Below are 23,812 nucleotides of genomic sequence, written 5' to 3'. Positions count from 1 at the left end.
TGCATTCTTCATCCATCCATTCATCCTTCTATCCATCCTTCCCTCTGTCCGTCTGTCCTCTGGACACTCTGGACACTCTGGACACTCTCAGGTAAGATTAATAATCTCTCCTCATAGGAGGGTGAACCCGGGTCGGGTCCTGGTGCCAGACCTGAGAGAGCAGTGAGCTGTGGTGGTTCGGCGATCATCCATGGGGATAAAACCAGTATGAAAGCTGAGTCTGGGTGCCATGGCAACTGCACCTCAGAGTGGTAAAAAGCCAGCAGTGACAAACATAATCATAATATAAATATAACCATGATGTAAATGTAATATAATGTAACATAGAAGTTGAAGTTGTGCACAGTGTGGGCTGCATGTGTGTGGAGGGTCCGCCCTGCAGTCGGTGAGAGGCGTAAGCTGAACCTCGCTGTGGTCAGAGGGGAAATAAACTCACGCTGAGACTGAAATGGGGCCCGTGGGCGCTGGCTCACCAGCCTGCGGTGTCACTCTGACACATGAACAGGAAGTGAGCCCTGCAGCATGCATGGAGCATGCTCAGTGAGGCTTCTGCTGAGCCCACGCTGGTTTCAGTCTGTTCAGGTGAAGGTGTAGAGACTGCCCCCCCCCCTCACCGTGCTGTGAGACTGCAGAGGGGTCTCAATGCCCCTGTTCGATGACCGCCCCCACACCTCAGTGTGTATTAATAAACCACAGCCTCTCTCCGCAGACATGAGAGGAAGTGAGAGTGGAGCGTGTGGTCAGTGCTGCTCGGCAGCATCAGCCCTGTGACTGGAACGTCTCCACACTGCGTCCATGTCTCACAGTCACGAACATCTGTGCACAGCTGTGCTCTGTCTGCAGGGTCGGAGGTCAGAGTTAGCATCATGCTATCAGCTCTGTGGGTTTATGGGAATCAGCTGATCGAGACTGAGGTTTGAACACAGCTGGATCTCTCTGTGTTTGAAATGTGTTGATAGTAAAAGCACTGCAGTGATGATGGGACGACCTTCTCCGGATCCCTCACAGCTCAGCCCAACATCTGGAACATCTGGGCTCTGCTGTTGGATCAGGTCCAGCTACAGAGCTGCTGATGACGACTGTCTCTGAGACATGTCTCCTTCATCCCTGTAACTGTGGAAACCTGAACTCATGTCAAACTGAGAGCATAGAGTCGGCCACACTGATGTTACTGACGGATTCTAACGGTTCTTTAAAGAACGCAGAACAAATGAGACATCATGTCATCACAGCATCAGTGATCCCTGCAGGAAACCAGCACAGAGACAGATCCGGACAGGAAGCAGTTAAAGACGCCCTGAAGGACTTCGGCAAAGGGTTAATGTTCAGGAAGAGAAGAAGAAGAAGCTCCCTGACGTCGTGTTCACGTTTCATCTACGCTACTTTCTTCCTTTAGTTTCTAGCTCTGTAGTCTCTTTCTCCTTAGTGACCACAGCACTTCCACCCTTGTTTATTACATCTTATCATGGCGGCCTTGTATACAGCCCCACAGTGTTTCCTGTAACTCAAACTTCGTGTTCTTATATTTGTTTCTGTACTTTTGCATCTTTGTTGTTTTGCTACCTAATTATGCCGTGAAAGTAACTGCACAATCACAATACTTAAGTTTATACTTTTATTGATTCAGTTTGTCAGTCCAGTTTCTAGTTGACTGTTTCAGTTGAAATGTTTGAATTTAATTATTTATTAGTTGAAATAATAAAGTCTGACTCTTCTTTATAATCATGTACAGGGTGTTTGGTCAAAAGCAGAATTACTAAACGCTGTCGGTCATGTGGACGTCCGTTTATCAGACAGATGAAGTTCAACCTGCTGTCACTCTTCATCACAGGCTCATGTTATTAGATTTTATTAGATTGTAGTTCCTTCTGTAAAAACTCCAAATGATTCCAGATTCCTAAACTCTGGTTTCTGTCTGAAGTGTCTGAGTGTGCTGACTGTGGCGTGGAGGCTGGCGGTAGTCGTGGGGATCGTTTCCTCACACAGACTCTGAGCCTCTCTGAGAACATGCCCAACTCCTCCAAACAGCCACAGGAGCACATGAAGAAGAAGAAGAGATGATGGAGGTCCTACCTGTGAGAGTCAGAGGGTGTCAAAGAGCAGGTGAGCTGCAGAGGATCAGTGTGAAGGTCAGATAGCAGCGCAGTGACAGAGTGAGGAAGAGAGCGCCCACAGTTTCACGTCTGCACATCAAAGTCAGTGCCGGGCTCTTATTGTGGCGGGGTGAGTGCTGCTTTTATTGCAGTGGTCTGAGTCACGTGACAGGCTCCTCACACTCTGAGCTCACATCCTCAGTGTGAGTTCACAGCCTTCAGGTACAAACAGGTGAGGCCCACAGTGGACGTGTGAGGAAACATCGCCCCCTGCTGCCCAAACACCTGAATGAGCTGGTGTTGCTCTGCCAGAGCTCTGAGCTCTCCTCGCTGCACTGCACAGCTACACTGTTTAGTTTGTGTCTGAGTGTGTCGGTGGTTCTGAAGTCTACTGGGATGTCGTGCTTGGAGAAGACTCTCCAGAGTGTCTCTGATAAACCTGCTACATCAGGGATGATGATGATGCTATGATCCTCACTCGTTGGTGTCTGATCTTCTTTTCTCTGCATCTTTGCTGATTTGATGATAACCACGTGTTTTAAGAGCTTCCTTTACATGTGTGTGTTACTTTTTCTTTCCCTTCAGGCTTAGAGGGAGCACTTTCTGCCCGATGTTGTAGTGTCCTGATTACTCCCAGTTTGTGTTCTTCTGGTCACAACTACAAACCACCATCATGGTGAAGCTGACTGTGATGGACCGAGTTGAAAAAGCAGGAGTCGTCACAGGAATTATCAGAAAAATGAGGGTTTTCATTTATTTGATGCCCCCAAAATTATCTTTACAAACCAAAAGATGCTGAGCTCATAAAATAGGTCAAAGAAACAAAACTGAACTCAGGCAAAGAACTGAACAACCCAAACAAACATAACTGACCTAAACAGGAAATGACACGCAGAGGTATATATATAATGGCTGGTCAGACCACTATGACACAACCGGGGTAACTAAACACAACACAGTCATAAACCACAAAATGATGCAGTTCATTCCAGTTTGTTAATACACCAATCAGCAAAGGAGAAAACCAAAACCACTAAACCCTAAACTCAAATATTTAATTAAATACAAAAGCTTTTTTCTTCCAACAGTGTCTTTATTTATTTTGAACTTAGCAGTGTACACATCTATGAAGCGTAATGAAAGAAGTAGCTAAACTTACATAAACTACAAGCTACACATACTGCCTTATAGGAAATGGGCCATATAGGAAAGGACGAGAAAAAAAAACAGGAACAACAAAACAACACACAAAGCAAAACAAACAAACAAGGGGAAAAAAAGGGGGGAAAGGGGGGAATAACTGTGTGCATCTCCCATAAATTATGCACCCTCACAGGTATAGGTTAAATGTAAATTAGAAAGTAGTTGTTCAGTGTCAAGCAACAAACGTATTCCCACATGGACTGCAGAGGCCCACCTATGAATCCTCCCCAAGAATTTCCACCAAGTGGGGCAAGTCTTTATTAGCAAGGACGTTTTTGAAGGGGCCCCAGATGCTATCAAAGCATCGCCGCTTACCCCTGATTGCGTAGGTGATCTTTTCTAAGGGCAGGGTAGATGTTAACTCTGAAATCCATTTACTTCTTCTCGGTCTATCTGCCTCTTTCCAAGTAATGGCAATCACTCTTTTAGCCATCAGCAGCCCTATGTCTAAAAATAAGCGATGTTTCCTTGTTATATTACAGTTGGCTGGATAGATGCCCAGCAGAAAAAGTTTTGGTTCTAAATGCAGTTTTATTTATAATATTTCTTCAGTACATTGTTTCACTTCTTCCCAGAATTTCCTAATTTCAGGACACTGCCACAAACAATGGAGAAGTGTGCCCTTTTTCCTTTTATACAAACATCCGGTATGGTACTGTAGAAAGCATTAAGTTTGACTGGAGTCATATACGTACGCATTAACCAGTTGTACTGCAAGAGGTTTAAACGAGTGTTCACGGTTTGTGATTGTGCCCTGGCGCAAGCCCTCTCCCACTCTTCAAGGGAGATGTTCTCCTGTAAGTCTTCTCTCCAGGATTCAAGCTTCTTTACGGACGTTTCTGTAGAGGCGGCCACCAGTTCATTATAGATTTGAGAAATCAAGCCCCTTCCCTGGCAATCTTTCACCATCATTTCTTCAAGTGTTGATAGGCCAGGAATGGACAAGGACTGGTTTTGCTGTGTTCTAATAAAATCTCTCAGCTGTAAATATCTAAAGAATTGGCTGCGGGCTATGTCATGCTTGACAACCATTTCATCAAAAGGACAGTAAGTGTTTATTATCCGGATTGTAAAGATCTATTTTTTGTAAGCCCCTTTCAGCCCATATTTTAAATCCCCCTTCACCCCGTCCCGGGGGGAACGGGCTGAATACTGAGAGTGAATCAACTTGATTGAGGTGAGTCTTAACTTGATGCCACACCAAAATCATATTTTTGACCATGAGATTCTTGGTGTTTCTTTTGAATTTCTTAAGATTAGCCGAGTACAGGTAAATGGGAAATGGCAAGTTCTGTTAGATAGATATGATACAAACCACTGCAGTGCAGTACCTGTAATACCTACAGCATGTTCTAATCGCTCTAATAGGATATTATGGTCGACAGTATCGAACACTGCACTGAGGTCTAGCAGGACAAGCACAGAGATGAGTCCACTGTCAGAGGCCATAAGAAGATCATTTGTAACCTTCACTAAAGCTGTTTCTGTGCTGTGATGAGCTCTGAAACCTGACTGAAACTCTTCAAATAAGCCATTCCTCTGCAGATGATCTGTTAGCTGTTTGACAACTACTCTTTCAAGGATGTTTGATATGAAAGGAAGGTTGGAGATTGGCCTATAGTTACTACTGACATCATTGCTCTAGTCCAATCATCTTCTTAGCCCCTTTCTTTGAGCCAATCAGCCTCTGCTTTTGTGCAACCTAAGTAGTAATATAGATGGACTATTTTCTTACAGTCTGCTCATATTTGTCTCATTGTGAAGAAAGAAAACACTCTGCATATAAAACATATCACGACCCATCACACACTGCAGGAGGACACTTACACACTTCACAAACCTGCAATAATACATTTCCCAAGAAATAAAGTATTGGTTAGTGGAATGGAAGAACATCCTGGACCACATGTAGACGTGGTACAGGATCACGTGCATACATATAGTAACCCAAGGCAAAGCCACAGAAGAAGAAAGTGACTTCTAAATTTAATGTGGGGGATAGAGTGTAAATATCAAAACTGTGCTGTGTTTTTAGACAGGGGCACAAACAAGAGGGAGCAGGGCATGTGTGACTACACTTTAGACACTGAAGCCTTCGAATATGGACAAGAAGAACAGGTTTATGTGACATTACCATCAAACGCTTCAACCAAACTGTATGCAAATAATAAGACATGGAGCTAAAGGACAAAACTGGATAAACCTATAAACAAACCGTATCAAGTTGGAATTATAGAATTTAATTATCCCAGAATCAGCTGATGAAATCAGCTCTGCTTTTGTTTCCTCCCTTTAGACATGTGTGTCAAAACCTCCTGAACAATTATCACATTGCACATTAAATTTGAATGGTGCTAGAGATGAGGTGAAAAGAGCTGCTTTTTTCGAGCTTATGGACTTAAAGAAATGGGATATTATGTTGGTTCAAGAAACTCACAGTACTGGTGACAATGAGAGTGGCTGGAGGAAGGGCTGTGGGGGAGATGATTTTTAGTCGTAAGTCCAGTTGTAGTGGAGGTGTGGGGATTGTGTTCTCTAAGAATTTTTTGCCTGTGTCTTGCGAAGCAGAGGAAATAATCAAGGGGTGTTTGCTGAAAGTTAAAATCAACTATGAAAATGTGAATTTTGTTTGTCTCAGTGTATATGCACCAACTAAAGGAGTGGACAGAATGGGTTTTTTGGATGTCCTGTGTGATACTGTTAAGGTTTCTAGCGATGATGAGTATTTGTTTTTGTGTGGAGATTTCAATTGTACTGAAAACCCACAGTTGGATAGGAACCACATCGAACCTCCTCCTGCATCCTCTCGCAGGCTCAGGCAGCTGGCTGCAGCTGCAGACCTGTCAGATGTGTGGAGGGTTTTCAACGGACATCAGAGACAGTACACATGGAGTCACTCTAGGGACAATTGTTTATCTTTGGCAAGACTGGATCGTATATACTCATTTAAACACCATTTGAGTATTTTTAAGGACTGTCAGATAACCCCTGTTGGTTTCTCTGATCATTGTCTGGTTCATTGTTCTGTTTTCATTAAAAATGTTCGTGTACGGAGTGCCTACTGGCATTTCAATATGGCCCTGTTACATGACAAAACCTTTAGGACAGCCTTTGAGTTTTTTGGCTCAATCACCGGAAATCTAAATCTGACTTTGCTTGTATCCAGCAGTGGTGGGATTTTGGGAAGTGTCAGATCAAACAATTGTGTCAACAGTTCACTCGTAATGTTACTAGGGACATAACCAGATCTATAAGAGACCTAGAGACTCAGGTGGTAGAACAGCAGGGTTTAGCAGCGCCTACAGGAAACCGGGGGCTTTTAGATTCCCTCAAATCCAAAAAGGCTTTTTTAGCCGACCTGTTGGGCACGACAGCTAAAGGCGTTTTGGTCAGGTCACGTTTCCTCAGTGTCACGAAGATGGATGCCCCGTCTCACTTTTTCTTTGGACTGGAAAAGAAGAATGGGCAAAGAAAAATTGTTCACTCTCTAATGTCTGACAGTGGCTCCATAATCTCAGATCCTTCTGAGATCAGGAAGTTTGCTGTCAGCTTTTATAAGGACCTTTTTAAGAGTGATTTCTCAGAAAATCCCAGTTTGTGCAACACCCCCGTTCTCTGCGCCTGCTGGAGCGGGGGGGGGGGGGGGGGCTAGGAGGAGGAGTTGGCCATCCGATTGGGGTCTGGAATGTGGGGCCTCCCTGCTGCTGCGGAGTCGGGGCGGTCTGCTTCTCCCCACCGCAGGGAAAAGGGTAACACCACCTGGGTCTGGGTGCAGTTTCCCCCTCCAGGGGCAAGGGTACCTAGACCCGGGGCTTAGAGTACGCTTGGGGAGTGTGATTGTGTGTACAGTGTCTCTCTATGTCTGTCTCCACGTTGGTTGAGTGTGGAGTAATTGCATATGAGAGCATGAGGGTGGGAATGGATGTTTGTATCTGTGTGTGCCTGTATGTCTGTGTCTATATGTCAGGTTGGGTATCAGACGCCACCTCTCTGGGGACATCTCAGGCCCTCCAAGGTTTGGAGGCCTATCTCCTCCCACCACTTCCCCTGCCAGTGGCAGACGCCCTCAGACATCGGTGCGTTGGTGGTTCTCTGTGTCCGGGGATGGGCGTCCAGGTACACACCGGCTCACTCCTTGGTGGCTGCTTGAGGACAAGATGGCGCCTGTGTTTGGCTTTGCCGCTTGTGCCGCTAGTACAGCTCGCTGGTATAGTTTTATACTGGCCGCTATTGTCACTTGCAATATTATTTTTACCGTCCTGTGTTTTGATTTTGTCTCTGCCACCAATACTTATGATCAGGGCATGATGTTGTATATCAAAGATTCAATGGAGAGCTACTTTGACAGCTGGGACAGTTACAGGAAATTTTTCCCTCCACCCTTTGTGTGTTCCTCACCTGAGTGCATGTTACCGTACATATCGGTGGGATCTAACACGAAGAAAAGAAGAAGTAGGGGAACCAGGGCCGGTGTCCAGGTGCGACTGAGAAGGTACCGAAGATTAGCTTCTTGGATGTGGGAGGAATCCCGGTGCCTACGACCAATTCATCTACTGTCACCTGGTGCCGATGCTACACTTCAGTTCCCAGCTCGGAATCTATGGTCTGATGACCCCATGTTCACTTGGCGTCCCTCCTTCAACCGCCGTTTTGATGGCAGAGGTGATGTACCACTATGGATATTAGCTTTTGCTAGCCCTGAAGTCCCCGCCCGGCGTAACAGGTGTAGAGGTGCTCACAGGTGTTTAATTTGAGTGCCACTGCAGTCAGCTGTTGACTGCACCAACCAAACGTCTTCAATCAGGTTTGCCCTGCTCAACACTCGCTCAATCACTAACAAATCGTTTATTTTAAACGATCTTTTTATAAAGGAATCTCTCAACTTCTTGTGTTTAATCTGAGACGTGGCAACAAAACATGGATTATATACATCTGAAGGAAATTTGTTCGACTGGCTGCTCCGTCATCGGAACTCCACGTCTTTCGGGACGTGGCGGAGGTCTCGCTGTTGTGCACCAGGACAGATTCACATGCAGACTGATGAACTCGGATTCTTTTACCTCATTTGAACTTCAGATGATCAAGGTCGGCTCTTTGCACACCTTTTATTGTATTTTAATCTACCGACCTCCTGGCCCTGCCGGAATCTTTTTAAGTGAATTTAACGACCTCCTATCATCCATTATTAAATTAGAGAAGGTGGTAATGTTGGGAGATTTTAACCTTCATATTGATGATGCATCCTGTAATATGGCTGCTGACTTCATGACTATCACAGAGTCTTTTAAGTTTATGCAGCATGTTTCTGGCCCTACACATGTAAAGGGTCACACATTGGACCTTGTTTTCTCCTTGGGTTTAAATATAAATGATATTTGTGTGGAAAACGTCCATGTGAGTGACCATAGCTGCATATATTTTAACTTGTCGTTTTATTTGGATCCCCCGGCTCCCAAAATAACGATTGAAAGGCGAATCATAAACCAAAACGCCGGCAAAAGGTTCTCTGCCATGTTCGATGCTGAAATGACTTACAATGATTTGGATTCTCTTGTCTCATCCTTTAATAACCAGTGTAATTCTATTTTAGACATAGTGGCACCTCTAAAAAAAAGTACTGTCCTATGTTTGAAATCTCATCCTTGGTTAAATGAAAACATTCGTAATTTCAGGAGATACTGTCGCAAGCTAGAACGTTTGTGGAAGGCTTCCAAGCTTGAGGTTTATAAGTTACACCTTAAAGAATCTATCCTCTTGCTAAATGACATGTGGAAAAATGCCAGAACAGAGTATTTTTCACACCTCATAGCTTCAAAAAAGAAAGATCCTAAATTCTTGTTTAAAACAATTAAGAGTATTGTTTCTCCTGATGCTCCTTGTGCACCAGTTCATTCAACGTCCGAATGCAATGAGTTTATGAACTATTTCAGAAATAAGGTCATTGCCATCAGGTCTAATATCTCTCCATCATCTTCTCAATATCAAACTTTCAACTTGCTCTCCTCTGATACTTGGTCCTCTTTTACTCCTGTTACATTACAAGACATCAGAGGCCTGCTTTGTCATATAAAACAGACTTCAAGCCCCCTTGATGTCCTTCCATCTTCACTTTTCACTAGTGTGTTTGATTCCATTGGCCCCTGTATTGTGGAAATGATAAATACTTCTCTTCATACTGGCTCAGTCCCCAGCTTCTTTAAACAAGCTATTGTTGAGCCAATATTAAAGAAACCTCACCTGGATCCATCTCTTCCTAACAGTTATAGGCCAATATCCAAATTGCCTTTTATATCGAAAATTTTAGAAAAAGTAGTACTTGAACAACTTAACTATTTCCTGGATAAAAATGCTGTTATGGACACTTTCCAGTCTAGTTTTCGTAAATTGCATTCCACTGAAACGGCCTTACTTAGAGTATCTAGTGATATCTTGATGGCAGCAGACTCTGGAGAATACACAGTGCTGGTCCTGTTTGATCTCAGCTCTGCTTTTGACACTGTAGATCACAGTATCATGATAAATAGACTCGAGAACTTGTTTGGGATTACTGGTGTTGTTTTAAAATGGTTTATATCATATCTGTCTGAGAGATCTTTTACTGTTTGCATGAATCATGTCACATCAGAATCAACAGTTTTGCCGTGTGGGGTACCTCAGGGATCTGTCCTGGGTCCAATTCTCTTTTTACTTTATGTATTTCCCCTAGGCCAAATTATTAAGCGCTATAAATATATCTCCTATCATCTCTATGCTGACGACATCCAACTATACTGTTCCTTCAAAATGTCTGAGTTTTATAAATTGTCTAATTTAAGTAATTGCCTGACAGAAATTAACAAATGGTTATATGACAATTTTCTCCAACTAAACTCTGATAAAACTCTAATTAGAGAAACTCTAATTATTGCTAGAGACCACATGGTCTCAGAAATTAGACAGCATATCAGCTTCTTAGACCCTTATGTAAAATCAAGCCTTAGAAACCTCAGCGTCATATTTGACAGCTCGATGTCGCTTGAGCAACATTCTAAGCAGCTGGTCCGAAACTGTTTTTATCATTTACGGAATATTTCTAAACTCAGACTAATGGTATCAAAGCTTGAACTTGAGATGATTATTCATGCTTTTATTTCTTCTCGTTTAGACTATTGTAATGGCCTTTTTACATGTTTTAACAAATCAGCCTTAAATCGTCTTCAGACTGTGCAGAATGCTGCAGCACGTCTCTTAACAGGCACCAAGAGAAGGTCGCATATCACTCCAGTCTTGGCCTCCCTTCACTGGTTGCCTGTAAATTTTAGGTTTCATTTTAAAATTTTAGTTCTAACCTTTAGGGCCCTACATGGTCAAGCTCCCCAATATTTATCTGACCTGCTGAAACCACATACATCTTCTCGGGCTTTAAGGTCATTAGATCAGAGACTGCTGGTGGTACCGCGCACTCGTTTTAAAACTCGTGGTGATCGGGCCTTTCAGACTGTGGCACCACGGTTGTGGAATTCTCTCCCACTGTCTCTTCGCTGCACGGACTCCATTGATTCTTTTAAGAAACAGCTGAAGACATTTTTATTTAGAAAAGCATTTGATTAATTTCCTCTTATGCTGTTTTTATAGTTTTATTGTTTTACATTGTTTTACTTACTGTTATATTGTTTTTATATTCCCATTTCCTGTGTTGTAAAGCACTTTGTGATTTTTATCTGTGAAAAGCGCTATATAAATAAATTTTACTTACTTACTTACTGCTTGTCGGGGCCTGGAGCCTGGGGCTTGCTCGGGCCACTTCGGGGGTGGGGTGCCGTCGGCCTCTCGGCCCGGGGCTCGGTCACTCTGGCACAGCTGGCTGCCGGCGGAGCTCAAGGGCACGTCACTGCAACCCCCCCTGGCTTCTGCTCCGCGGCTGCTGAGTGACGCCTCATCTGGGACTCTCCTCAGCTCTTTCTGGGATAGTGGCGCGGCTGCCCCCTGTTGGTCTTCCTTGGTCTCTTGTGTTCTGGGGGCCTCTGGATGTCTGGAGTCTTGATCTCCTCCATACCTGCTTCAAGCCCTGGAGGACGGGGCAGTGGCCCCCCCACACCCTCTAGCAGATCATTACATGAAGGAACCTTTTAAATACAAGCGCGTTCATGCTCACAGATGTACACACGGGTGCTCACACACACAAACTACACCCTTTTTGGCTCCTACCTCAAAGCACACTGTGCGCTGTCGATCCTACGTGCAGCACAATGATGTTTAATATTTAGTATTTACTGTTATATTCCCATATATCATTGTGATGTTGTTTATTCTATTCCTCTCTTTTTCTTTGCTTGTTTTCTCTTTTTTCTCTCTCAGCAGGTGATCCAGGTGATTGATATATGTATTTTTTGTCTGCTTATTTTGTTGGTTTTTGTTTTTTGCCCTTTTTCCCCGTCCCTCTTCTCCACTGTTTTTTTCCCCCTCTTTCTTTCGCCCCTTTCTTTTCCTCATTCAAGTCTGTTCCTTATCTAGAAAGTGAAAATAAAAAATAAAATAAACAATAAAAGGTGAATCAAATAGATCATTACGGCAAGGCTGGGATGGTCCATTTGGTAAAGTAAATCCGTTGGGCATCTTTCTTCACCTTTAGACAGGAAGTTTGCTGTCAGCTTTTATAAGGACCTTTTTAAGAGTGATTTCTCAGAAAATCCCAGTTTGTGCAATAGCTTCTTTAAGGGACTCCTTCTAGCCTCACGGCTAGAATTTCATGCTGGCCTAAAAGGATCTGCCCTACAGTGGTTTCGGTCCTACTTGTCAGAAAGGTCTTTTCATGTAAATATGGGCCCCCATAACTCTAAAATAGCCCCTCTTAAATACGGTGTACCTCAAGGCTCTATTTTGGGTCCTGCCCTGTTCGCACTCTATTTGTTGCTGTTGGGCTCCATCTTCTTGCGGTACAGCATTTCTTTTCACTGTTTTGCTGATTATTTGCAGATTTATCTACCTTTAAAAGCAGAGTCAGACCATCCCCAGCTCTTATTACGCTGCCTTGACGACGTCAAACAGTGGTTGTCATTAAATTTTTTAAAGCTCAATGAAAATAAAACTGAAGTTGTCATTTTTGGCAACTTTAATCACATCGATAGCTCTCTGGGCCACTTTTCCTCCTACTGTAAAACACATGTAAAAAAAAAACCTCGGTGTCTACATTGATGGTTCTTTTAAATTGAATAAGCAGGTGAGTGCAGTAGTTCAGTCCTGCTTCTTTCAGTTAAGACAGCTAGCCAAGGTAAAGCCATACCTCCTGGCTAACGTCTTTGAACGTGTTATTCACCTTTTCCTTACTTGCAGATTGGACTACTGCAATTCATTGTATTTTGGTCTAGACCAGGCCACCATCCATCGTCTTCAGATGGTCCAAAATGCAGCTGCCCACCTGCTAACTGGTACCAAACGGAGAGAGCATATAACCCCAGTTTTACCTTCTCTACACTGGCTTCCTGTCTCCTACAAGATCCAATTTAAACTTTTACTTTTTGTTTTTAAGTCACTTAACGCCCGAGCCCCTCCTTACCTGTCTGAGCTCCTCTCTGCTCCAGGAAAAACCCTGAGGTCTAGCTCAAAATTAATGCTGTCCATCCTACGGACTTATCTCAAGTCTCGTGGCAATAGATCCTTCTCTGTGGCAGGTCCCAGACTTTGGAATAGTCTCCCCCTAACTATTAGATCTGCACAAACACTTGAGCAGTTTAAATCACTACTAAAGACACATTTTTATGCCCTGGCTTTTAACACACTATGATCCAAGCAGTCTGGTCTTATTTTAAATAGTTTTAGTTATTGTTTTGATTCTTCTATTGTCCTATTATTGTTTTATATTGTTATTATTGTATTTCATTGTTGCTTTTTAATGCTGTTTTTATATTGTTAAGCACTTTGTGCAGCATCGGCTGTTTGAAATGTGCTATATAAATAAACTTGACCTTGACCTTGACCAGGTGGCAGCTGAAGCCAAGTGAAAACTGGAAGTTCAGCCAACTTTGCATGAACTTCATGCTGCTCCGATGAGTTTTCAGAATGGTAGAACTCCTGGCATGGATGGCCTTCCTGTTGAGTTCTACCAAAGCTTTTGGTCTGTGATGGGTGAGGATTTGCTGGAGGTTGTCACAGATAGTCTGCAGAGAGGCTTTCTGCCTCTCAGCTGTAGAAGGGCGGTCATCACTCTGCTGCCAAAGTACAGACTGTACAGACTATAAGATTTTTTCCAAAGTCCTGGCCACCAGGCTTCGAGACGTGATGGCTTCTGTCGTTTATGGAGACCAAACGTATTGCGTTCCCGGCAGGCTGATAATGATAATGTCACTTTGATTAGAGATGTTTTGAACCTCTCTAGCTCTTTGGGCATAGATGTTGGTCTCATTTCTCTAGACCAGGGGTCACTAACAGGCGGACCGGGGTCCGAGTCCGGACCCAGTCGCCATCCTATATGGACCCGGACCTGTAGTTAACAAAATATTAAATTAAATTTAACTTTGACGGGGCGATTCAATTTTAAGCGGTAACATTACATTGTATTAGACCAGGGAACATACAAACCAATTGTGTGCGAGTTAAGCAGCCCACATGACACTACTTAGCCAATCACATCTGCGCATTCAAAGCGATCGCAACGCTGAGTGCAGACACAGACAGAGGAAAGAGACGGTGAGAGGCGAATGACAAGCGAGACGATTAATGATACAGTGAGACAAGACGTGAGTGGGAGTCACAAGAGGTAAAACAACTATGGCGCTTTCAAAGAAGAGAAAAGTAGACACTGAAAATAAAACTTTCAAGACTGAACCGACGCATATATGTTCATTCTTCCGGCTGCAAGCAGCAAACCAGTGTGTCTCATCTGTTCAGAAACCGTGGCACTGATTAAAAGTGGCAATCTCAAACGCCACTATGAGACAAAGCACAAAGCCTTTGAACAATCATACCCACCCAAGTCTGAACTCAGGTCCCAGAAAATTAGCAGTCTCAGAGCCCAATATGATCAATCCACAAGGATCTTAACCAGTTCTTTCACCGCCCAACAACGTGCTCATGAATGTTCCCTCAGAGATGCTTGGATTTTAGGTCAACACAAAAAGCCCTTTGCAGATGCAGGTGTTGTCAAAGAGTGCATGAGTGCAGTAGCAGAAACATTACTTGAGGGTAAACAAAAAGAAGAGCTTTGTGACAAAATAAAGCAAATACCTATGTCAGCATCAACAGCCACAAAGAGAAGTGAAATATTAGCTCAGGATGTGCTATCCCAGCTGGAAGAAGCTATTCATAAGACACCATGTGTAGGCTTGGCTATAGATGAGTCCACTGATGTGTCTGACAATGCTCAGCTGTTAGTTTATGTAAGGTTCTTCAACAATGATAAGAAAGAGTTCTGTGAAGACCTGCTAGGTGTAACTTCCCTTCACAGCACTACAAGAGGAGAGGATATCTACCTGGCCATTAAGGAAATGTTAACAAAGCGAGGAATAGAGCCAAACCAAGTGGTTTCAATAACCACACATGGAGCCCCTGCTGTGATGGGGAGAGAGAAAGGAGCTGTAGCAAGAATGAAAGAGGACAATCCCGAGCTAATCTCTTACCATTGCAGTATTCATCAGTCTGTCTTATGCTCCACCCTGTCAGATGAGTATGCTGAGGTGATGAAAACAATGATGAAAATGATAAATTTTCTCAGGGCATCTTCTTCTTGTCAGCATCGCATGCTCAGGGAATTTCTCAGAGAAGTTGATGCACACGCTGATGATCTTCTGCTTCACAACAATGTGAGATGGCTCAGCTAAGGCAGAGCATTGGAGCGATTTTGGTCCATCAGAAGTGAAGTAGCAGCTTTCTTGGAAGAGCTGGAAAGTCAGAAAGCAACAAACTTTTCTCTCTTTTTAAATGATGGGAAAAACATGGATATTGTGGCGTTTTTGGTTGATATCACGTCACACCTGAATGAACTGAATTTGAAGCTGCAGGGGAAGGACAATTCAATCTGTGAACTGATGACAGCTGTCCGCTCCTTTCAGAGGAAACTTGAAGTGTTCAAAGAAGACCTGCAAGGAGACTATGCACACTTCCCAACTACGGTGGCCCTGAAGTGCAAACCACAAAAACAAATCACAAAACGCACAACAAATTGAAAAGCGCAACAACAAATTGAAAAGTGCAAAAACAAATTGAAAAGCGCAACAACAAATTGAAAAGCGCAACAACAAATTCACTAAACGCAAAAACAAATTGAAAAGCGCAACAACAAATTCACTAAACGCAAAAACAAATTGAAAAGCGCAACAACAAATTCACTAAACGCAAAAACAAATTGAAAAGCACAAAAACAAATTGAAAAGCGCAACAACAAATTCACTAAACGCAAAAACAAATTGAAAAGCGCAAAACAAATTGAAAAGCGCAACAACAAATTCACTAAATGCAAAAACAAATTGAAAAGCGCAAAACAAATTGAAAAGCGCAAAAACAAATTGAAAAGCGCAAAACAAATTGAAAAGCGCAAAAACAAATTGAAAAGCGCAAAACAAATTGAAAAGCGCAAAAACAAATTTAAAAGCGCAAAAACAAAAGAAGAATCACAAAAACAAATTGAGAAGCACAAAATAAAATTAAGAAGCACAAAAACAAAAGAAGAATCACAAAAACAAATTGAGAAGCACAATTACATTAAGAAAACCGGAAAGGGTAGGTACCAGTCGGCAACAGGAGACATCACTGATTGGATGTCCGCGCTGTTCATCTTTGGAACCGGAAGTTACTCTGCCTGTAGCGCATTATTTTCAAACATGAACATTAGCGGTGACCCAAACATAGCTGTCACTATTCGAGAATATTTTTGATTCAGGACATACATACAAGGTGATACTGGATATGCTCAAGTGTAATCATGACATTTCAATTAGTATGCGTACACTGAAAACACATTTAAAAGAATCTGGACTGTACAGACGAGGCAACTATTCTCCACTTCCTGAGGTGAGGCGTGCCATTTTGTCCGAGCTTCGAGGACCAGGACAATTGTTTGGATATCGGACCATGTGGCAAGTTCTCAAACAAAAACACAAGCTGCGTGTCAAGCGTGATGTAGTTATGAGGCTGTTGAGACAACTAAATCCTCAAGGAATCGCTTTGAGAACTCGAAGGAGGTTCACAAGACGCACGTATCACTCCATGGGGCCCAATTACATATGGCATGTAGATGGCTATGATAAACTGAAACCCTGTCAGGATGTATAGATGGCTTTTCAAGAAGACTGATGTGGCTTGTGTGTGGAGCAACAAACAACAACCCGGCTGTTATAGCGCACAATTATATAAACTGTGTAAAGAGTCTTGGTGTGATACCAATGAGATTACGAACAGACTTCGGGACTGAGAATGGGACTATGGCAGCAATACAGTGTACCCTCCGTCACGCGCACACGGACTATTATGCTGGATCGTCAAGCCACAGTTACGGATCATCTACTGGGAATCAGCGCATCGAGTCATGGTGGTCTTATTTCAGAAGAGGAAGGTGGGTACATTTGTGTCTGGTAGGTGTAAGCTACAGTGAAAGCTGATCAGATTGTTGTTTTTTTACATGCATTTAAGAAAATAGAGTAGCGTCCTGCTGGACGTGTTGAAAAGTTGGATGAGATAGACGTTAACAGCCGTCACTTTATTGCAGGAACTCAAAATGGTCATTGTCAGCTGTTGTGCCGAAATGAGCATGCTTGCCTAGATTTAACGACGCCAATACAAAATGAAAAACTCAGACCAAACTCTCCACTCCTCACAATCAACACACAGAACAGAGTGAAAAGAATACAGCATTTTTAACAAGAACATTACTGCAGGGTCGCTACAATATTTATGGAAAACTAATATGCATTACTTTGTTTGACATCCATTTGTGGCATGTTTTAAATGGGACCAAAATGTAACAAACCCTATAAAATGACCAAGAACAAAGCTAAATTGATTCTTAAATATTAATTATATACCCAGGTCTCAGTTTTGGATGGACTTTTTTGGAGACCTAAGAGACTCTGGAAACTTCAATGGAAGCCACGAACGCCAATGCTTGCTGAGATTCTGCTTCACAGGGGTTCTACAGAAAGACCTGGATGAATGCAAAGACCTGTGGAACAAACACAGGATCCGGCCAAGCAGACTTGCATCGTGTCCAGGGGGGATTCCAAACAAACTCTATCTTGCCTCACAGGTATTTGAGTTCTTAACAAAATTAACCTTTTGCATCAAACTAAATGCAAGGTGTTGTTATTGCTTAAGTTGGTTAATATATATTCATAATTTTACACATAAGTATGACAGAGCAGTTTATAACATGTCACCGCATGCGTTGATTTATATAGTTCCATATTGTCAGCAAAAAATCCTTCACTGTTCTATTTTCATTTTGCAGATATGGTTCAAGAGACTGTGGATTTGCTGTTGAGGAGAGGGAACTGGATGTGTTTCCCGAGGAGGGGCTACTGGTTGGATTGTGTGGTGATCCAAACATTGGGGAATATTTACAACAGGCTGTACAACAAAACACACTGCAGCAGCCACAAGACTGGGAATCGGCCACAGAACTGTATTTGGCCCTGAAGGACATAGCTGGGTTTTAGATACCAACTGAACTTCAGTTTGTAATGACATTTGTCAGAGTTACTCTGACGAAGACACACACGGTGTCGAAACGTTAGTTTCTTTCCTTTTTTTGCACCTAATAAAACCTTTGGACTTGAGTGCTCCAGCCCTTCTGTTTTTCCTTCATTTTTTAATGTTAGTAGTGTTTCCTTTCCCTCTTGCTAAATTGAATATAATATTGTTCATAATATACAGCAACTGGCATGGATTTAAATATTAACATTTAACCACAAGGAAACATTTAAAATTTTCTTTAATAAAACCATTTACAAATAGTGTCCAGCATTTCTGTCACTTTTCCAACATACACAATATTCAGAAAAAAACAACTAAATGTTTAACAATATGGAAGTTGCTTGTCACATAAATGTGTTAAGTAGTATGCCAACGGCAGCTGAACCTAACAGGGTAACTCAGTAACTGTAACTTGATGACCTTGCTGATTTAAGAACATCCAAATCCTGGAGCATTTTGAATTCCAAAGTCCATGTTGGCCTTAAAGATGCTGTATGAGTCACAGATGGGTAGCTTCAGAGTATTTGCACAGATGTTTGCAACTGGAAAAGGCGAAACACTTAAAAACTGGATGCGTGGTGGTGGTGTCATTCCTGCCGGTGGAACTGCCGTCAGCCCTGTGGCAAACATCATCAAATCTTCCAGACACACTGCTGTTGCCTTCTCTGAAAGAAGAAAGTAAACACTGTAGTACATTACAGAAAATTTATTTCCTCACCTCTCCTTTCATAAAACTATAAACAAATAAAAATGGTCATTCAAACCTTCACAATCAAGGAGATAATCTGCCCAAAAGCCAAGTGTTAGGACCTCCTTATGCCGCTTGTTGCTTCCTGCTGGGCTGAGATCTGGTCTGAACATGCTCTCCAGTTCTGAAGCAGTCAGGGCCTTGGCAGAGAAGCATAGGAGTGGGGCCAGCACACTGGAATGTTGTTGCAGTGCACTTAAAAAATTCAGACTTTCCAGTCCATCTTTAAATCTGCAAAGGATAGACAAATAACTAATAATTGGTTTATAGCTATAACTATTGCAGTCTTCTAAATTGTGTTTAAATGTCTTTAACTACTAGAACTTTCATTATAAATCTGGACAGATTTCAAATGCATAGAATCACTCATACACAAAAACAATTCATAGCGCTCAGAAATTAACTGTGACAGCAAAAAAAGAAGAGCTCATTGGGATTTTAGCATTTAAAAAAAAATAGTGCTTTCACACTGGAATAAACAAGTGTGTCAAACAAGGGATCACCTCTTTTTATAAATAACTGAAAAATTAATCATGTTGCATGACTATGATTATTATGGGTCATTGTGAACAATAAATGTATACTAAATTAGAGTTCTAGTGTCAAAAGGTTAATAGCGTGCGACAGTGGCTCAGGAATTAACTAGTTGTTCATCAGATCACCGATGCTACTGAATCAGTTTTTTCATATACATCTGAAGGTCTGAAAATGTCAGTGGCTGCTGTGATGAGCAACTGGCCATCCTGAATTTAAAAGGAGTAATGAGTTTACCGTTGAATGACACTTTGGTTTCTTTCAAGGATGTACCATCTGAGGTACTCCTCCACAAATGCTTGTTTCTCAAAAGGCTTGACGTTTCTGAGGCATCCAGCAGTTTGGAAGATTGTGCTGTTTTGCAAAATAAGATTATGCAAAGACTCCTCTGATTCAGCTTTCAGAACCTATGAAGAAAAAAAAAAAAAGGTTTGCTGTAAGAAAAACAAAAATATAATTTTCACTACTTTTACGATTCATTCAAACATTGGATTAAAAAAATAATCAATTTGTTATTTCACTTGTGTTGTTGGGAGTTGGAAATCCGTCCTTTTGGATTACAGAATCTACTTTCAAGATATGATCCAACCCGGATAACTTTTATCCCGATTAAATCTTTTAAACTGGCCCCAAGTGTCTTCTAAGTAAACCCATTCCCTGAGCCTAGGTAATTTTCTACCTGATGTAAAATTTTTGTGATCTCCTCATCTTGCACATCTTCTACAGTGGCGCTGAAACTCTGATTCCCTGTGATGTGGTTGACCAGGTTCTTGGAGAGGAAATGTGGTGCTGGTCCCCCATGCACAATGGATACAGCGATCATCTTTCCTGCTAAAAAGTACTCATCTTGCCTGGCAGCTGTTATACAGGGCACATAATTATCATGGTTAATTGCTATTAAATATGCTAATAAAAAAAATACGCCAATTTTTATTAAAATTTCCATTGTAATAATTACGGAGAAAACATCCACCTCTTGAATTATATACAAGATAACGGCTCTCTGGAGGTCCATCAAAGATGGGGCGATTTCGCAGACTGCCCATAAGAAGTGTGAGGAATTCACGCCTCGGGCCACCTGTATCCAAACCTTCTTCAAAGCTGCCAGCATCATCATTAAACTTGATGAACATGTCGTAGTTGTCAGAGTATGTGCTGTGTCGAAATCCTCTAACAGCTCCATCCCATACAGCTGACCTTGATATATTGAACCTGCTGACCTTCTTGTGGTCAAGTTCCAGTGCCAAATTTGCAATAATTCCATGTGCCTGCAAATTGGTGTCTCTAAAAAAAAGGGAAACTTTTTTTTTTAAAGGTATATATACTTCTCTCATGATTGCATGATGTCTTGTACAGAACAAGATGGCGGTTAATTGGATTCAAATGTTTAAATTACTAACACAGGTTCTTCTGGGGGCTCAGCAAACAGTGAATCGTTATCTAATTGCAAAGTAAAGGCGGTGGAGATTGTCTGCTGCACTGTTTTACTAATAAAATAGTTTTTTACCTGTTGTACTTCATTAGCAAGCACAAGATCCCCAGCACCCTTCCTTAGAGAACAAAGAAAAGCATTTTTGTTGTGTACTGTGAAAATATTAATTGACACTTTGAAAATATTTAAGCATCTTGATTAACTAACGAACAAGCAATACAAGTATTATGTAGTCCATGTTCCAAAAACCATATACAGAATGAATGACAAAAGTGTATATCTCATTAATACAAAGTGTAGGCAAAAAACAGTAAAAGATTACATGTTCTTCAAATATCACTTACTCATATTCTGCCGCTTTCTGTAAAGGACTGCTTTCATGTTGAAGTTCCAATGGCTGAAACAAACAAACAAACACACGCACGCGAGCACGCACACACACACACAAAATGTATTTCACATATAACTATTAACTGTTTTACTGAACTGAGGCAAATGGTGGTGGCTAAACAACAAGAAAACTCTATAAAAAATTTTAAATTGTACTTACCAGTGTATCAGCAAGATCAAACTCAGAGGGCCTTTTAATAACAATCTCTGGGTCAGAGTCAGACAAGTCTGAGTTTTCTCCAACTACAAAACATGAAAACAAATTAAGCTAAGCTAACTAAATTTATACTAATGTATGAAACTTTATTTGATCATCAATAATAGATTAATACGAAAGGCATAAAGTTAGCATTTAAAACTCATGACTCAGTAGATCCAAAAATGGCTGAATTTCATGTTTCCAGGAAGAAACATAACATATACAAGCTAATTTAGGGAGCAATGGTGGCAGAGGAGTTAAAAGCCCGCCCTGTAATCAAAAGGTTGAAGGTTTGAGCCCTGCTCAGTCTGTCACATTTGTTGTGTCCTTGGGCAAGACACTTCACCCTCCATGCCAGGTGGTGGTAGTGGGAGGGATAGGTGGCATCTGTGTACAGCAGCCTTGCTTCAATCAGTGAGTCCCAGGACAGTTGTGTCCACATTGTAGCTAATCACCAGCAGTGTGTGAATGTGTGTGGGTGAATGACTGGTTTTGTTGTGAAGTGTCTTGGGGGGGTTGTAGAACCCTAGAAGGTGCTATATCAAATACAGGCCATTCACCATTTTAATGTAGGTATGCTATTGACTTGGGTGCTTTATGCGTAATGTTATCATTTCACAATTTCAAAATTAGCATTTGTTGAAACTAAGGGAATGTGTGTCAAAATCCAAACAAACATTAGCAGCTTACCATCTTCAAAGTCACTCTTCAAGCAGATGAAAACAGTGATTCTTTGATAAGGCTTGCCAACTTCAGCCTTATAAGCCTCAAGTGTAAATGGTCTTTGTGTTCCAGGGACAGTAATGACCTCAGTGCCATCCGGATACAGAAGAAGGAAAGGTCCATCTTTTAGATCTTTGTTAAAGTCCTTCATTTTTTTAACAGCTTGATTGAGCAGACTTGTGGCAGTAGCGTCAGGGTCTGTTGTTAGGAAAATAGTTTTTCCACGGTATGGCTTCAAACCACCCTTTTTGATGGTCATCAAGCCGACATTTATCTGTAAGGAAAAAGACATGAACAATGGGCCAAGTAGATACTAATATGACTCTAAGCAGATCTATTCAAACTTGAATATTTATTAACTGCAAAAGAGGGATCTTCCTGACAACCTAAATGTACAATTACTCATAAACAATTGTTCTTATTCTGGATAGCTTTACTACACTGAACATTTTTTACACAACTCCCCTAAGGAATAACAAAAGAATGTCATTAGAAAATTAACCTCAACTTGTTTTCAGACAGAGCTAGCCAAACTACCTGAACCTTTCTTTTTTCCTTTTTCTTTAAGCCCTTCCTCCCTTCAGAAAACTTTTGCCTCTCTTCATTTTTCTTTTTTCTGTATTCTAAGAAGGTGCTGAAGGTTGGAGTTGGGCAGTTTGAGGTAGTCTGTGATGCTAAAGGGAAACAAAGGAAAAATGTACTACAATGTCACACATTAAAGACATTCATTCATGTGACATTCCATTCCACAACACGCAAATAAGGACAACACTGAATAATCTCACTAGAAAATTTCTACCAAGGAATGACAATGTAACTGATACTATTGACCAATACAATTCTACACCACTAAGTTTTAATGTATAGACACATAATAGTGTTAGTTCCTAAAGTTAACCAAACATAATAAATGAACTAATTTATTATCGTTTCAGTTGTGGAAATGCTCAGAGGACTGTTCCACGAAGCAAGCTAATCCCAAAAGCCAGGCTCACTCTGAAAATCCAGGCTCGATTGCCCCAAATTCGGTTCCAGGAACCAGGCTAACCTGCAGTCTTTCTGCTCATTCATTATGCAATATGCTTGTGGACAAGTCTGGTCCGTGGCACCCTAGCTGCGAGGTTTGTTAACACTAGAACTGCCCTCAAACCTTCACTACTAGAAAGGTCTTGAGCAGTCATTTTGACAGCTGCGTGCATTTTCAAATGAGCCTCGATTTTCTGAGCTCGCTTAGTGGAACAGCCCTCTGGTCTGCTATGGTCTGGAAACAGCTAACGCTAGGCTAATAAATCAATAAATAACAAACATTTTATTATGCTTATTAACTTACTCAATGGGAGTGAAGTGTCTCCGATGCAAGATGCGTGATAAAGCCTCTCGCCACAGCCGCTGCAAAAGTTTGGTGACTCCTCAACCAGCTTTTTCCCATAGCTAGGACAAAACATTCCGCCGTTTTTCAAACGAAATGCGCTACAGGCAGAGTAACTTCCGGTTCCAAAGACGAACAGTGCGGACATCCAATCAGTGATGTCTCCTGTTGCCGACTGGTACCTACCCTTTCCGGTTTTCTTAACGTAATTGTGCTTCTCAATTTGTTTTTGTGATTCTTCTTTTGTTTTCGTGCATCTTAATTTTATTTTGTGCTTCTCAATTTGTTTTTGTGATTCTTCTTTTGTTTTTGCGCTTTTCAATTTGTTGTTGCGTTTAGTGAATTTGTTTTTGCGCTTTTCAATTTGTTTTGCGCTTTTCAATTTGTTTTTGCGTTTAGTGAATTTGTTGTTGCGCTTTTCAATTTGTTTTTGCGTTTAGTGAATTTGTTGTTGCGCTTT

General features: G+C 41.7%; 2 protein-coding genes across 5 annotated transcripts in view; both read right to left on the bottom strand.

Moving 5' to 3' along the window:
- LOC106096695 (uncharacterized) overlaps nt 1-3,026 on the bottom strand; it is a 19,734-nt gene extending 16,708 nt beyond the window's left edge. For all 3 annotated transcript variants that reach the window (XM_019363614.1, XM_019363617.1, XM_019363616.1), the window contains exon 1: nt 2,074-3,026. The gene's annotated coding sequence lies outside the window, so the exon portion shown is untranslated. The remainder of the gene's footprint in view (nt 1-2,073) is intronic.
- A 15,152-nt stretch (nt 3,027-18,178) lies between these two features.
- Nucleotides 18,179-23,499, bottom strand: LOC109203831 (G2/M phase-specific E3 ubiquitin-protein ligase). Of its 2 annotated transcripts, XM_025910622.1 has the most exons (11): nt 23,314-23,499; nt 22,521-22,657; nt 21,951-22,257; nt 21,222-21,304; nt 21,016-21,068; nt 20,747-20,785; nt 20,213-20,523; nt 19,919-20,097; nt 19,477-19,646; nt 18,722-18,936; nt 18,179-18,622 (listed from the first exon to the last, which is right to left on the bottom strand). In XM_025910622.1, the coding sequence occupies exons 1-11, from the start codon at nt 23,426-23,428 to the stop codon at nt 18,387-18,389; spliced, it is 1,845 nt and encodes a 614-aa protein (XP_025766407.1). In that variant the 5' UTR covers nt 23,429-23,499; the 3' UTR covers nt 18,179-18,386. The 2 variants fall into 2 exon arrangements, with proteins under 2 accessions (XP_025766407.1, XP_019219144.1); XM_019363599.2 differs by lacking the exon at nt 22,521-22,657 and having other exon boundaries at nt 23,314-23,484.
- Between the last annotated feature and the right edge of the window lie 313 nt (nt 23,500-23,812).

Source organism: Oreochromis niloticus, linkage group LG10 (assembly GCF_001858045.2).
Source record: "Oreochromis niloticus isolate F11D_XX linkage group LG10, O_niloticus_UMD_NMBU, whole genome shotgun sequence".
NCBI classification, from domain to species: Eukaryota; Metazoa; Chordata; class Actinopteri; order Cichliformes; family Cichlidae; genus Oreochromis; species Oreochromis niloticus.
This window is presented reverse-complemented; position numbering and strand designations above follow the sequence as displayed.

Excerpts from the sequence above, each read along its gene's own strand:
- LOC109203831 (XM_025910622.1), bottom strand. The coding sequence starts at position 23,428 with ATGTTTTGTCCTAGCTATGGGAAAAAGCTGGTTGAGGAGTCACCAAAC. Across the intron at positions 20,098-20,212 it reads TCTTGTATATAATTCAAGAG|CTGCCAGGCAAGATGAGTAC; the intron begins GTGGATGTTTTC and ends CCTGTATAACAG. Across the intron at positions 18,623-18,721 it reads TTATCTCCTTGATTGTGAAG|AGAAGGCAACAGCAGTGTGT; the intron begins GTTTGAATGACC and ends TTCTTCTTTCAG.